Raw genomic sequence first — 15,600 nt, 5'->3', positions numbered from 1 at the left:
CTCTCAATTTCTGTCTTGGGACCCCAGGGGACAGGGACCAATGCTGACAGTCGCCAACATGGACAGACCTCATCTACCCTAAGGAAGGAGGGTCTTCCTACATGCTATGGAATCCGATGCTCAGCCAAGCAGAGCACCTTGCCCAGGTTTTGAATCGGTGGCAAAGGGAGGAGTTAGAGCTCCTGGCTTCCGATTCGAAATCTGTGTTTTCTCCTCCCCGGGGCCGGGAGAACAGGTGGGGGCCATGGAAGCCGAGACTTGGGTGTACGGACGCAGCAGAGGTATCTCGTGCCGCCGTCAGAAATCTCTCTTCTCTCCTTGGAGACTTCCCACCTCAACAGAAATGGCCTGCTGTGGGGACTCGGTGGCGAGCAGAGTCACTGCAAAGAGCACCTCAGGTCCCAGGCACTGCTTCGGGCCCCTCTCCTAAGCTGACCCCTGGCCTGGGTCCGGTGTTAGCTGGAAGTGAACCACGGTGGAGTTAAGGGCTACAGACCTACAGAAGAAGCAGAGCTTCAGTGGGTACCCGCCCACGTTGAGGGAGGTCTTTGGGAAGCCCCTGGCCTTTTGTTTTCCTCAGTATCCAGAACGCCGAGGATTCCTGTCCTGTCAGCGAGAGGAGGAGTCAGGGCAGGAACGGGATTCACGTTTACTAAGCATGTTAGGCGCTAGGCACCCCCTTTTACCCTGAGATTTGGAAAGCATGGGAAAATAGAACTGAAACCCTCATGTAATCCCACCGCCCCGATGAGACTCCTGCCGGTATTTTGGTGTTTATCTTTTCCACTGTTTTCTTTGTGTATGTATTTATATATAAGACTATTTAAGAAATTGGAGGGGCACCTGGTGGCTCAGTCGGTTAAGCGTCCAACTCTTAATTTCGGCTCAGGTCGTGATCTCACAGTTGGCGAGCTTGAGCCCCGTCTCAGGCTCTATGCTGACAGTGCAGGGCCTGCTTGGGATTCTCTGTCTCACTCTCTCTGCCCCTCCCCAGGTCTCTCTCTCTCTCTCTCAAAATAAACTTTAAAAAAATAAAATAAAAAGTTGGGGTCATACCCTGGATACTGTTTGATTCTACTTTTTTTTTTTTTTTTTAATTTTTTAACGTCTATTTATTTTTGAGACAGAGAGAGACAGAGCATGAATGGGAGAGTGTCAGAGAGAGAGAGGGAGACACAGAATCCGAAACAGGCTCCAGGCTCTGAGCTGTCAGCACGGAGCCCGACGCGGGGCTCGAACTCACGGACCGCGAGATCATGACCTGAGCCGAAGTCGGACGCCTAACCGACTGAGCCACCCGGGCGCCCCTGTTTGATTCTACTTTTACTTCTAACGTGGCAACTAAGAATATTTTCTGGGGCGCCTGGGTAACTCAGCTGGTGAAGTGTCCAACTCTTGATTTCAGCTCAGGTCATGATCTCGTGGTTTGTGATATCAAGCCTGCATCGGGCTCTGCGCTGACAGCACAAAGCCTGCTTGAGATTCTCTCTCTCTGGGGCGCCTGGGTGGCTCAGTTGGTTAAGAGATTCTCTCTCTCTCTGCCCCTCCTCCGCTCTCTCTCACTCAAAATAATAAACATTTATAAAAAACATTTTCTGTTATTAATTCTTTTCCTCAAGTGATTTTTAATGACTCCCTAGTATTTTAATGACTCCCTAGTATACAGGGGTGCCTAGGCGGCTCAGTCAGTTAAGCATCTGACTTTTGATTTCAGCTCAGGTCATGATCTCACAGTTCATCAGATTGAGCCCTGCATCGGGCTCCGTGCTGACAGTATGGAGCCTGTTTGGGATTCTTTCCCTCCTCTCTCTGCCCCTCCCCTGCTCACGTATATGTGTCCTCTCTCTCTTAAAATAAATAAACTTAAAAAAAATATGTATGCACGAAGCCTTGTGATGAACATCATTTGGATAACAGTTTTGAGCGGCTTATGTGTCAGGCACTGTTTTTTTGGCACTAGAACCGAGGACACAAGAATAAATATGACAGGCATTTTCTCCCTTCAGAGATGGCATTTAATAATAATTACCCAGAAAAAATTAGTTACAATTACTACTGTGACAGGAGAGGTATGACAGGCTGGGAGAGTGTACGAGGGGTACAGCCAAGCCTGGAGATTCAGTGAAGAGTTCTCAGGGGAGGTGATTTTAAGCTAGAGGGGTTGAAGGCAAGACCTGAAGGATGACTGGGACAGCTGGGGGTGAGTTCAGCATGGGATCTCAGGCAGAGCTGTGTCTGTTACCTATCACTGCATGATGATCTTATCGCACACCTAGTGGCTTAAAACACTGTCTCCATTTCTGTACATCAGGAGTCTGGGCATGGCTTAGCTGGGTTCTCTGCTTCAGGGCCTCACAAAGCTGCAGTTGAAGTGCTGGCTGGGGCTGTGGTCTCATCTGAGGCCCAACTAGGGAAGGATCCGCTCCTGAAATCATGTGGTTGTTGGCATATTTCCCCTCTTCCTTCCTCTCACCTTGGGCATTGCACTAAAGCTGCCTTTTGAAATTAAATGAGGCTGTTTGACTTGCTTTGGCCAGTGAAATGTGAGCAGGAGTCATGTGGGCAGAATTATTTACTAGACCGTGAGGCTCTGCAGTGCTGTCTCCCCCTGCTGCAGCAGGCATAAGCCCATGTTGATGTGGATGGGGAGATACGTGCTGAGACCCCCGGGGGGCAGCTGCCCTGAAGCTTTGCCTGTACCCTGGCAGTCCTTCTGTGAGCAAGAAATGGACCCTGTTAGTTTAAATCTGGTATTTTGGGGTTTGTTACAGCAGCAAGACTTAGCCCATCCTGACGGTTTGGAGAGAAGCTTGTGATGTTGGAAAAATGGAATGAAATCCAGTGTGGCCCATCTCAGGTCATTTCCCTTCAGGTGAAGTCTTCGAAGCGAGGTGGTTGAGTTGCCCTTCAGTTTTCATTTCTTTAGGAATCGTATGATGTAGGTGCCTGTATCTCCATTTTGCAGATGAAGAAAATGAAGCTTGCCCAGGGTCACGCATGGCCCCTTACTTCACTTGAGGAAATAAAAACCACCAGATGGAAAACTCCCACAACTTTGGCCAAATCTACAAACCTACTATCCTTCACTTCTTCCTGTCTGTAAGAATGGAGTTTTTTCGTTCCATCAGAGACAAATCGCTCCACCTCTGCTGGTGGCCCTCTTTCACCCTCTCTGTCACCACCACCCTCTCTGTCACTGGTTTCTCCCAGATGCAGTGATGTGGAAGGGTTCAGGCTACACAGGAGCTCCGTGCTTCTTCACTGTGTGGTGGGCAAGTTACTTAACTGCTCTGTACCTTAGACTCGTCTATACGACAGGGAAAATAGTGCTGACCTGAACAGATTGTTGTAAAGATTAAATGAATTAATGCACATAAAGCCCTCAGAACAATGACTAGCATATTACAAGTTTTCAATAAATGGGAGCTGTTATTATTCCTGGGTTGTTTTCTCGAGCAAATACGCACACTCCAGTATTATTTAAAAAAAAAAAAAAAAGCTACTTCTCTGGCTTCACATCTCCTTTTAGCTACTGTCCCATTTCTCTGTTTTCTTTCGCTGTAAAACCTATAAGAATTGTCCAAAAGTAGTGTCTATGTTTCATCTTCCACTCACTCTTTAAGTCTTCTAATGCTTTTTGTCTTAAACTCTCCTGTGGCTGTTATTAAATATGCCAACATCAATCTCTCTTTTGGTTAGCGTTGGTATGACTACTCTTTTTTTCCATCATTTCAACCTTTTTCTATCCTTATGTTTTAGATGTTCTTGTAACAGCACTAGTGGATATGGTAGTCACCTTCTGAAACTGTCTCCAAAGATTCCCACCTCTTAGTAATTAACACCCACCACACTTTCAGGGTTGGCCTATGTCACCATAGGTTGTTCCCCCCCCCTTACTCAGCATAATACCTTTATGATTCGTCCCAGCTGTCGTGTGTACCAGTAGTTCATTCTTCTGTATTGCTGAGCAGTATCCCAAGGTGTGGATGTACCACGGTCTGTTAATCATTCATCTGTTGAAACGTATTTTGCTGTTTCCACATTTTTGCTATCACAAATAAAACTGTTATCATCATTCCTGGAAGACCTAATTTTCATTCCTTTGAACAAATGCCCAAGAGTGCAATTGCTAGGTGGTATAGTATGTTTAGTTTTGTGAGACTACAAAGTTTGGGTTGCCTGGGTGGCTCCGTTGGTTGAGAGCATCTGACTCTCGATTTCAGCTCAGGTCACGATCTCATGATGGTGACGATGTCATCGAGCCCTGCATCGGGCTCCGGGCTGAGCATGGAGCATGCTTGAGAATCTCTCTCCCTCTCTCTCTGCCCCTCCCCTGCTTGCACATGCTCTTTTGGAAAGGAGGGAGGAAGGAAGGAAGGAAGGAAGGAAGGAAGGAAGGAAGGAAGGAAGGAAGGAAGGAAGGAAAAGGAAACTGCAAAATTTCTTTCCAGAGTAACTGTATCATTTTACATTCCAACCAGCAATATATTTTTCTTCAATCCTGAAAGGCTGGGAGAATTTCATTCTGCCCCTCACAGTATTTGAGCTTAGCATTCCTCCCCATGCAGGTTTGGAATCTGGTATATGTCTAGTCTATGGCCATACCACCCTGAACGTGCCCACTATCATCTGATCTCAGAAGCTAAGCAGAGTTGGGCCTGGTTAGCACTTGGATGGGAGATCAGGTATATGTCTTGATGGGTTGACATCATGGGGGTCTTTCCCCTTTAGCACCATGAGACTATGGGGGATTATCTTTGCCTTTTAGCTTACATCTCAGTCTGGAATTTAGCAACTACTCCATGGGGGGAAAGGCCATGCATTTGGGGGCACATCCAATTTCCAATCCATTACACCAGCCCCTCATGGCCACCCCAAAAATTCACTGCCCAAGGATTCCCTCTTCCCACTAAACCAATGAGCCTGCACTCAGAACAGGAAATTTTTTCCAGGGAAGAAGATGATGTGCTCATCAACTCACACACGAAAGGCTCTTTGCTCTCTGAAAATTTAGTTTGTCTACTTCTTGTTGTTTCTATGTTCTCCACACAACTTCCAGAAGGATGGCTTAAACATGTAATCATACCATATCCTTCCCCTGCTCAAGTCTACTCAATGGATTCCTAATGCACATGAAATCAAGTCTGAGTTTCTTAAAATGTTTGAAGTAATCTTTTCCCTCATATTGTTGACCTCGATTCAGCCACGCTGATTTCCTTGTTATTCCTTTTTAAAAAAAAAAAAAAGATTTTATTTTCAAGCAATCTCTACAGTCAATGTGGGGCTTGAACTCACAACCCCGAGATCAAGAATTGGATGCTCTGTGGACTGAGCCAGCCAGGCGCTCCAATATTATCTCCGCGTAAAGTTTTTTCTGACACCGCACTCAAGTTAGAAGACTCTAAACTAGAGCTATGGCTCTTCGTCACAGCACTCTGGTTCTTTCCCTTACTGTACATATTGTATACTCTTTTTAGGCTGCTTGTTTACTTTTTCTGTTGTCTCCTCACAAGTAGAATGTGAGCTCTGTGAGCCCAGGGACCTTGTCTTTCTTGTGTGCTGCTGCCGTCCCCAGCACACAGAACAGCTTCTGGCACATGCAGGTATTGTAAATATTTATCACATGGAAAAATGAAGCCCTTGAACACAGTCCTTATGATCCCCAAACTTGAGCCCCTTCTCCTACATTCTGCTCCCAGGGAAGAGTTAGTATTGGTGGGGAGGGAACTGACTGAGAGTAGAGCTGGCTTCCGCAGTGACTCTGGGAGTGCCATTGGGCGACCTCTTTCCTCTCTCCCAGCCTCAGTTTATCCATTTGTTCTTAGCTGTGGCGCCCTGAGCCACAGGGACCTTGGCAGAGAGAGGAACAGAAGCAGATCCTTCTCTGTCCAGCAGGCGGAGCAACTTGCTTTCTAATTTTTTTTTTCTCTGCGCTGGACGTGCCTGCCTCTCTCTCTGGTTCTGAGTGATCTCTGGTGCCTCCTCGTCAAAATGCACAGTCTACTGTCACCCACCACCACCAGAAACCTCCCGTGAAGTGCTTCTTTTTTGTCACATATTTTAATTTTTTAGATTCTCCTTTATTTGGTTGAACTTTTAAAGAAACTTTTAATTTCAGAATAGATTTAGATTTATGGAAATGTTAAATATACTCCATGCCTATCATCTCCCCTGTTATTAACATCTTACACTTACTGGTGCACTTGTCACAATTAATGAGGTTATATGGATACATTATTATTAACTAAAGTCCATAATTTATTCAGATTTCTCTCTTTTTTTTAAACCTCTCTTTTTTCTGTTCCAAGATCCTATCCAGAATATCACTGTGTATTTCGTTGTCATTTTTCTTAGGCTCCTTTCAGCTGTTCACAGCTTCTCAGACTTCTCTTTCCTTTTTGATGACCACCAGGGAGGTTTTTAGATGGGGCTCCAGCGTGTCTTGAGCTTACATATTCCCTTAAGATTCGAAGCTGAGAGCTATAACCTTTTGCCTTCTGGGGAACTCAGGAACAAGTTTTTGTGGTAGAAACTGGTGACTTTCGACTCAAATCCTTGGGCTGGTCTTCAGAAATGGCCCCTCTCAATCTAATATTTCTGGTGTGTCTGTCGTGTGCTCATCCCCGTGTACCGTGCCAGCAGAGGAGTGGAGCTAAGACTGGGTCCTCCCAGGGCTTATGGTTCACTTCTTCTGTCCAAGTTGGAGAACAGAGGCACAGGAAAGAAGAGGGCAATGCTTTATCCGTGTTTCACCCAAGGATCCATCCAAGGTGGAAAAGGGGTGACAGGTCCCTAGAATGTCTTCCTTCTTGTGGGACCCTCTCAAGGGCATGGCCCTGGAGCTGGAGGATTTGGAATGAGACAGAATTTAGGTGACTCTCAGTGTCATGATCTCAGCTACGGGAGTCCAGTCCCATATTTCGCTGGGGGAAGATTGGAGTTTCCTTCCTCTCCTTGAGAAAGAAACTTCTCTGAGACTTGGTGGTTAACAGTGCCTTCTAATTCACTTTAATAACTTATGTCTGTTCTGTGCTCAGCTTAGAAAGACCCAATCAAATTCTAGTAGCATCTTTGAGGGGTAAGTACCTTTTTTTTTTTTTTTTTTTTTTTTTTTTTTTTTTTTTTTTTTTTTTTGCTTTCAGTCCTATTTTACCTGTGAAGAAACTGAGGCTCAGGTCTGACACAGCAAATAGTGGTTGGACATGGGATTTTAATCCACCTCTTTCTGTCCCCTAATTTTCATTCTCCTACCCCCCACCAAGTTCTTCTCTTGACCCACTCAGTTTTATTCTGCTCAAAATTTGGGGGTCTTCTCTAGCTTGTGGACCTGGAGGAGGAGAAGAGGCACCTGGTTCAGCCCAAACCTGACTTTCTCAGGTCATCTGGGATGGGACGATTTGAGATGGTGATTCACTGGCTTTGGGAACAGAGGGAACAACCCAGAACTCAGATGTAGATGATGCGAGTATGTTGCCTACCCATGCCTCCCCCAATGGTAGGGGCAAATCATTTTTTACCTGAGATCATCAGTTTCTTCATCTGTGAAATGGTGCTAATATGCCTGCCTAGAGGCTTTATTGCAATGAATAGAGGATGTAAAAGTGTCCACTGAAAGACCCACGCAGAGATTATGCAGATGGGCATCATCTCCAATGAGAAGATCCAGGGCCCCAAAGGGAAGTCGCTTCCCTGCAGGACAAGGCTGAAGGAAGAGACTCATGTCTGAAATTTCAAATCAATGTGCAGGAAAATGCCAAGCTGAATCCCCTACCCATTCCCGGCCCTTCTCCTCCCTCCCACAACGTGAGCGCTGCAAGCCTAGAGCAGGGAGGAGACTCCAATACCCTCTAATATTTTACACCAAAGCATCTTGAAGGCAAGTGTTTCAGCTCCAAACTCTCCAGCTTCTAGCACGGAGTGGGCCACACACTGTATGCCCATGTCAAGTGAAGGAATGAATGAGTGCACAAGTGAATGAAGAAACACCAGGGCTGTCAGCAGATCCAGACTTTATCTCCTGACCCCAGGGCTCCCAACCTTCTCAGATCCCCACCCTTCCCTTTCCACAACAGTACACGACACCAGCAGTACCAAAAAGGCAAACTGGACTTTATTATAAAGTTGGCTACAAAGTCACCGCAGCACCACGAAGTGGCCACCTGGGCAGACCCAGGCAGTCTGGCAGCCGGGTGAGTCCCGCACCAGGTACACGCACTCGTGCAAGCACACGTGTGACAGCGGCAGGTCTGCCTTCCTCCATCGGAAAGGAACGTAGCGTCTCTTCGCGCCCCCCACCCCAGGCGCGGGGCGCAAAAGTCACAAGAAGGGCCGCCAGGGCGGCAGAGTCCATCGGAATTGAAATCCCGTTACTGGTGTGTAGAGAATTCTACGTGGGTGTCAAGAGCCCCTCGGGGCACAGGCTGGCCCAGGTGGGCACTGCCTTTCCCCCACCAAGGCCCAGGGGTGGCTTGGCCCCCAGGAGTGGAGAACTGGCCCAGGCCCATGGGGTAGTGCGGGGAGTGGGAAAGTGAGACTCCCCCATTCTCCGCTTGAAAATCCCATTCAAGGAAACTCACTACGAGTGAATACAGATTGAAATGGAAACTGAGATTGCTTGAAGTCTCTAAATTTTAAAAAGAAGCTCCCCTCCCCTGCCCTCCCACCTCCCCCCCCCCAAAATCCTGCAGGGCCTAGGGAATCAGATATATCCCCCTCTGGCCCCCAGAATCCCCCCAACTGTCCCGGGGGGGTGGAGAGCGGCTCCACGTCTTGATGACAATATGCCATACTTGACGACGTTAAGTCACAGACTTATTCAAAACGTTGGTTCCCCTCCACTTCCATCTGCAGAGAGAGAGAGAGAGAAAGAGAGAGAAAGAGAGAGAGAGAGAGGAGAGAGAGAGAGAGAGAGAGAGAGAGAGAGAGAGAGAGAGAGAGAGATGACAGTCAGTAAGGCCATTGGGAAAGATAGATTGAGGATGTGGTGTACTCTTGACACATAGTATGGGCTTCAAATATGTTGGTCCAATGACTGAGTGATCACCAGAGGCTCAGCAAGATAAGGGAGCAATTCGGGAGGATGGAATGAAACTACAACTGTAGTTTTGGAAAGGATGGAGCCATGAGCAAGGAGCCCCCAATGGGCCAGGGGCTGATTTTCACTTTCTGCCTTTCCCAAACTTCTACAAACTCTTGCTCTGTATTCTCTTTAAGGAGTAAGAATACTGAGATAGAACTCTAATCCCTCATCCATCAATTTGTTATGTGACCTTAGGCAAGTTTCTTTAACTCTGGGACCTTGGTTTTCTTCATCTGTAAGATGGGTGGTGATAGCTGATCTAGGTCCCTCACAGAATTAAGAAGCGCAAGCCATTACCAAGGATTCTCTTGGGTTTTATACTGCACCCCTGACCCCTGCCCTCTAGGCTCACTTACCTAGAATAACTATGCTAAGTTTTTCACTAGTTCTTATCCTCACTGCTACCCTGGGCAGCAGGTGTTGTTATCCTATTAATAAAATTCAGGCACAGAAAGGGGAGTTTACTCATCTAATTCCACCAGCATCTCATTGGCAGAACAGGGACTTGAGTTTCTCAACATTTTGGTTGGACTTACCTTCATGGAAGCTGTCTTGAACTTGGCTCTGGAGTTGATGCAACTCATCAGTAAACCCATCGTAGGGGAATGCTGAGACACCTGTCTCAAAGGCGGTTTCATATGTGGCCAGGTCCTCCAGGAAGCTGTGGTCTTCTGGGGACAGGTTGTTGCAAGGCGATGAGGCCCCTCCTGGGACCGCTGCCTCAGGATCCCCTGAACTCCATTCCCCATTGGGGTCTGGGGTAGAGAGATCCATGAATATGTCTTCCACGGGCGTCTCTTCCAGGAATATGTTATCAGGGTCAGCCAGGAAATCCAGCTCCTGGCATTTCCAGGGTTTCAGGTCCAGACTGAGCACAGGGGGACCAGCCCCCGGCAGGGACAGGTTGGAGTCTAGGGGCTCCAGACCTCCAAGTGGCTCTAGCCCGCCCGTGCCAGCCTCAGCTGAGAAGGGCCTGTCCATGCCCTGAGCCAACTGGCTGATCTGCTGGATGAGGCGGTCTATCTCATTCTGCTCCTTCTCAGAGTAGTGGAAGAAACTCTGCTTGACTGGAGAGGCCTCAGGTGTAAGCAGGCCTTCAGGTACCAGAGGGACATCCACAGAGAGGGGGCCCCGCAGCTGGGCTAGGGCCAGGAGCGTGCAGTCCCCATTACCAGGGCTGCTAGGACTTGGGGGCAACTTCTCATAGAGAAAACTGCATCCCTCCTGGGTGAAGTAAGTCTTGGTGGGATTGGGGCTCAGTTGCTCTGGGAAGGTTTGGCTGGGGCTGTTGAGGTGTGCTTGGAATGCTGTGCTGGGAGGAGTCAGTTGTTCATGGGCAGGACTGCCCAGAGGCTCTGGAAAGGTGGCAGTGCTGGGAAGCAGCTGGTCTGGGAAGGCAGAGGTGCAGGGATTCAATTGATCTTCATAGCTTCTGGCTGAGGTTTCGGTCATCTGGCCTTGAAGTGGGCTCATCAGTGGATCTGGGAAGGTTGCACTGCTTGGAGTCAGTTGATCAGAAAAGGTGGCAGTGCTTGGAGTCAGCTGTTCTTGGAGAGAGCTGGATGGAGTGGACAAGTGAGTCTGGAAGGGCTCATGGAGGCTGAAGAGGAAGGCACAGCCTCCTGGCTGGTGGGGTGTGTAGGGTGGAGTGCACACAAGATCCTTGCTCAGGTCTGCTTGAAGAGAAGGCTCAGGGCCAGACGGGAATGCCAGGTAACTAAAGCCCAACTCTTTTTGGGATTGAGGAAGCTCTTCTGATGTTGAGGCAGCACCCAGGTCTGGAGCACTAGGGAAATTGGTGCTTCTGGGAGCTCCCAAGGCTGGGGGGAAGAGTGGGTTGGGGCTGGAACACTGCTCTTGGGAGAGGATGTTCTCTGGGAATGAGGGCAGCATGGCTGGGGTGCCCAGAACATAGGCTGCCTGGGTGTTTTCAGAGTTCAGCTGCTGGCGGAGGCTCCAGGCTTCTGTGTCACTGGAGAGGAGAGAAGAGGCAGACGGTAAGGGTCTGGTGGTCTTTCCCAGAGCAGTTCCTGATTTTTACCTCTCCATGCCCACCTCAGTTGCCCTCCAAGCCCCTGCCTTGCAGCTCACCTGATTGGGTAGTTATTAGCAGTAATGGGGCCCTCTGGACCTTCTGAGTATAACAGGCAATAAATCCATGCCCAGCCTCCAGGCTTGGCCTGCAGTCTCACCACCATCTCTGCCTGAATATCTCCACTCTCAGCCACTGAAGGAAAAGAAGAGATGCAGAGTTAGGATGTCCATCAGGCGATGCCACCTAAACTTCCCTTTTATTGACCTTTCCACTGAATTGGGGTATCCATGACATCTCCATTTCTGACTACCCTCACCTGCACCACTCAGCTCCCCACATTGACCTCACCACTTGGAGTCCCCCAGTCCTGACTCTATTCTCACTTTGACTCCTCACCCTAATGTTCATTCTATAATATCCAAAAATTGTTGGCCTCTGTTATCTCCCCAGCATCATTCTTGACCACAGCCCTTCTTGGTTGGGTCTCCCATGACCTTTCCCAGCGCCCTGTCTTGTCCCCAGCCTCTCTGGACACTCACACAGGCGGTAGTGTTGAGCAGAAGCGTGGGCCAGGTCCTCGGGGTGCAGCAGTCCATACCATGATTTACAGAGCAGTTCACTGCGCTCAAAGCCCAGGTAGATTAGGACACTGGGAAGGTGGAAAGGGTGTGGTCAGCTTTCTGTTTTCTCTGCTTTATACCCAGGCATCTCACTCCCTCCCAGGTTCTCTGCCCCCTTACACCCCATCCTCCCTGCTCCTGACTCCAGAATCTAGGGTCCCCTCATCTCTGGCTTGCTTTCCTCCTGGAGTCTGAATGCTCTGGACTTACCTCTCAGAGATGTCCAGTAGGGCCAGGTCCTTAGCATGACGGCTCTGGAACATGGCCAGGAAGAGTGAGGCAGGGCCAGGGCCAGGGCCAGGGCGAGGTCTTGGCTCCAGTGGAGCACAGAAAGCCGTGAAAACAGGGTTTCCTGCCCAGTAGGCTCCAGGTGGATGAGCATGGAATCGGCCTCGAATAAGCACCAGTTTGTTGCCTGCACTCTGGCGCCTGAGGGACTTGGAAGTGTTGAAGCGACAGCGGAAGAGGCGATCTAGGTAAATGAAGAGAAAAGCTGATAAGAGGGTGGATTGTTGAGAGAGATAGCAGGTGGAGAGGAGCAGGGAAGCAGGAAGGAGGTTTGATTGAGAGAAGGAGAAAGGGAGTTCTTACCGGTGTCCAGGGCAGAGGGCAGGGTGAGTTGCTGGCGCACAGTTAGGTGGTCAGCTGGGTCAATGATGTCGTAGATACTGTCACCCTGGGCAACGAGGTCCACCTGGAAAAAGGTGAAGAAGAGATGAAATGACATTTAGTGATGGCAGCAAGAATGAATCCTTAGCACATAGCATCTGGCAGTGTATAACTTCTCCTGCCTCAGTAATTCTCAGGTTATCAAAAGTGGAAAGCTCATTGTATCCCATACGTGCTCTAGCCCAACCTAAGAGGACCCTCAGCACTCACCATGGAGTGGCCCAGATGTTCGCTCACACTCTCAGACAGATATAGCAGCTTCCCCTCAGCTGTGAACACAAGTAGAAATCCAGGTAGTGCCGCCACTATGTCTTCAAGCTCTTGAGATGAGAGAAGCCCTGTGGGGCCCGCCAGAGGAGTGCCTGCAGGGTAAGAAGATATGGTGGGTCAGGAGTAAAACTGGGAAGCAAATCATAAGTAAGGAAGGCATGGACTGAGTTTCAGAAAATCCAGAGGAATTTCTCATGAACCTGCCTCTGCACACACCTGTTGACCCGCTACCTACAGCTCTTGCCCAAGGAACCTGTTGCTGGATTTCCCTAGCCAGCCAGCCCTTTCACTTCTAAGTCGGAGCTGGGTCTTTGCTGGCCCTGAATTTCAGACCCTCGGACAGCGCTCAAAAGACAACCGGGAGTTCAGCACCGCGGGCAGCGCCTCTCAACACGTTGATGCGGTCAGCACCGCGGACAGCGCCTCAAAGGCTGCTGAAGAGCCTTTTCAACGTAGAGAACCGTGGCCACGCTTGCCCCGGTTTGGGTGACTCCATCCCTGCAACTTCCCGGGCTTCCTTCCTCGGGTTCCTGGAGTGCCTCTACGCTGTGGGAACTGGGGCCATTCTGTCCTGGCTTTCTTATTCCCATAAATCTGGCACCAGGGACACTATCCAGGCTCTTACCAGAACTAAGGTGAGGTCTGAACAGAGCTCAGGAGGAAAAGTAGGAAGACCTGAGTTCCCCAAGTCCCGTCTCTCCCCAGCTCGCCGCCACGCTGCCCTAGACATGCATCAGTCCCTGCTGGTTCCCTCAGCTCCACTGTCCCCGGTGCCCGCCAGCTCTGGTCTCTGGCAGCCCCAGTTTGCTCACCTCCAGCGAAGAAGACGCCCTTGCGAGTGTAGATGCAAGCAAGACTCATAATGTGCAGGTAGGAGAGCCGGACCTTGTCCGCTTCAGCTAGAGGCAGGAGCTCCTTGAGGTTCCGGATCTCAGCGTTGATCTGGTCGCGGCGCGCCTTGGAGGCGCCCTTGGTGGAGCGGTACATGACTAGCGGCTGCAGGGCTCCAGCTCCGGTGCTCCGAACACCTGCGTTCCCGTCCCGACGCACCGGTGGCTTCTTCCTCCTTGCTTCCCCGTCTCTCGCTCAGGCTCTCTCTCTCTCTCTCTCTCTCTGTCTCTCCTCTCCTGGGCTCCGCTCGGCTGCGCTGCCCCCCTCGACTGCTTCGTTCCGCCTTATATAGCTCCTGCTAGGCGTGGGGGGCTCGCTTTACAGAAAGGGGGGGGCGGGAAAGCAGGAGGCTGGGCTAAGCAAGCTGCAGCGGGAGCCACTGGCTGGGGAGGGGGGAGCGCTCCTCCTCCCTCCCGGGCTCCCTACGTCATCCCATGACGTAGAATAAGAGCGGGAGGGGGGACGGGGGGAGGGGGAGAACTGAGGCTGCGGAGGGGGCCGCGGCTGGCGGCAGCTGAACCGAGAAACGGGCGCTGCGTTAGGAAGGCCTGAAAGAGGGTGCAGGGACCCAGGGGTCCGAATGTGTTCAGCTGAGGGAAAGGACAGGGCAAGGGTTAAGGAGGTCTGAAGCCCCTGGCAGGAGAGTCTGTAGAGAGGAAGGAGGGGTTGGTTCCAACAGGGATTTTTCTAAGGAGATAAGGAAATGGGGGAGGGGGAGGGTAGTCTACAAATTCTTCCTTGCTATTTGCCAGGCAAAGGTCATGTTCACATGGGGAGGAAAAGAAGAACCCTCCTTGGCCTCTGAGGGAGAGGTCGCAGCTGGGGTTTCTCTCTAGGGATTACTCAATCTGGGATTCCCTTAGTCACTTTCAAAGAACAAATCTCCTCCCCCTCCCCCGCCCCCCCCTCCCCGCTTTCCAAACCCGGGCTTGGCATTTAGCAAGGGGCATTATATGGAAGTTTAAGTCTCTAGGGTGGGGTGGAAAGGGGTTCCTGAGAGAGAGGGACCAGCTGAATTTGGCCTTGGTTCCATTTTCCCACAGCCAAGAATAGGAACACCAACACCAGCGCTGGAGTCTGCAGTGATTCTCTGTTCCCCTGTCAACTAATTAACTGCAGCCACTAACGGGGGAAACTGAGGCAGGGTCCCAGGGCACGGTGAGGATCTGGGTCTGCATCTAGGTATCCCTTCCCCCACCCCGTTGCCAGCCCCAAAGCGAGCGGTTCCCCCCGCCCGACTGCAAGCCTCGGTCTCCCGGCGGGCCGGGGGCGGGGGCGGGGCCGGGGGAATCCCAGCTCCATATTAGGACAGGAATCCTCCGGCGGCTGCCGCGGCGGCGGCGGGCGGGGCCTGCCTGCCTCCGCACGGCTCCGGAGGGCTCCCCCCGTCTCCGGCGGGGAAGATGAGGAAGCAGCATAGAAAAGAGGGGGCCGTGCTGGACCCGCCGAGATTCCGCATCTGTCAAGGACCCCTTGACTCCGTCAGGCTGTCCTCCGTACCCCCCTGCAACCCCCTCCCCATCCTCGGCGCTAGGACTCCTCGTTCTGTCTCCTAACCTTCAACTCTCCACATCCTCCTTCCACAGCCCCGACTAGTTTCAGATCTCATTGCCTGCTTGGTGGTCTTACCTTTGTGCGCCCTCTCCCCCCTCCCCCCACCGCAGAAAAATGTTCCCCTTCTGCTCTCCAGAGACTCTTCCAATCTCCATCAGTTTTGTCTCCATATCATGTCACCTTTGCCCTCTCTCCTTCTTTCTTTTTTCTCTTTTCAGCACGGATGATTGCTCTCTACAGGGGATGAGGGGTGCCTTTCTTTCCCCCAGCATCACATCTGGGCTAGGGGACATTTTATGTGAAATCTTATTTGGTGGAGTAGGGATCTGTGTGAAATCACTTGAGAGGCTGGAAATGAGACCACTTAAAAATTGCGGGAGAGGGACTGGATTGATTGTAGGAAGTCACATAGGAAGGGTGGGGATAAACTTTGACACCAAGAAGCAAAACTTGGGGTCAAAGAACCCCTCATTCCCATGGGA

General features: G+C 50.5%; 1 protein-coding gene across 2 annotated transcripts; it reads right to left on the bottom strand.

Annotated features, from left to right (window-relative positions):
• Positions 1-8,088: 8,088 nt before the first annotated feature.
• On the bottom strand, positions 8,089-15,145 carry NPAS4 (neuronal PAS domain protein 4). 2 transcript variants are annotated; one of them, XM_058689738.1, is made up of 8 exons: positions 13,486-15,145; positions 12,614-12,765; positions 12,326-12,428; positions 11,945-12,206; positions 11,654-11,763; positions 11,171-11,306; positions 9,616-11,051; positions 8,089-8,844 (listed from the first exon to the last, which is right to left on the bottom strand). In XM_058689738.1, exons 1-8 carry the CDS (start codon positions 13,658-13,660, stop codon positions 8,816-8,818), a joined length of 2,403 nt encoding a protein of 800 aa, XP_058545721.1. In that variant the 5' UTR covers positions 13,661-15,145; the 3' UTR covers positions 8,089-8,815. The 2 variants fall into 2 exon arrangements, with proteins under 2 accessions (XP_058545721.1, XP_058545722.1); XM_058689739.1 differs by lacking the exons at positions 11,654-11,763; positions 12,326-12,428; positions 12,614-12,765; positions 13,486-15,145 and having other exon boundaries at positions 11,945-12,116.
• Positions 15,146-15,600: the final 455 nt, after the last annotated feature.

This window comes from Neofelis nebulosa, chromosome 10 (assembly GCF_028018385.1).
Source record: "Neofelis nebulosa isolate mNeoNeb1 chromosome 10, mNeoNeb1.pri, whole genome shotgun sequence".
NCBI lineage: Eukaryota > Metazoa > Chordata > Mammalia > Carnivora > Felidae > Neofelis > Neofelis nebulosa.
This window is presented reverse-complemented; position numbering and strand designations above follow the sequence as displayed.

Coding starts and splice junctions, on each gene's coding strand:
- NPAS4 (XM_058689738.1), bottom strand. CDS start 13,660: ATGTACCGCTCCACCAAGGGCGCCTCCAAGGCGCGCCGCGACCAGATC. Junction 12,766..13,485: donor GGGCGTCTTCTTCGCTGGAG/GTGAGCAAACTG, acceptor CTTACCCTGCAG/GCACTCCTCTGGCGGGCCCC. Junction 11,307..11,653: donor TGCTCAACACTACCGCCTGT/GTGAGTGTCCAG, acceptor CTTTTCCTTCAG/TGGCTGAGAGTGGAGATATT.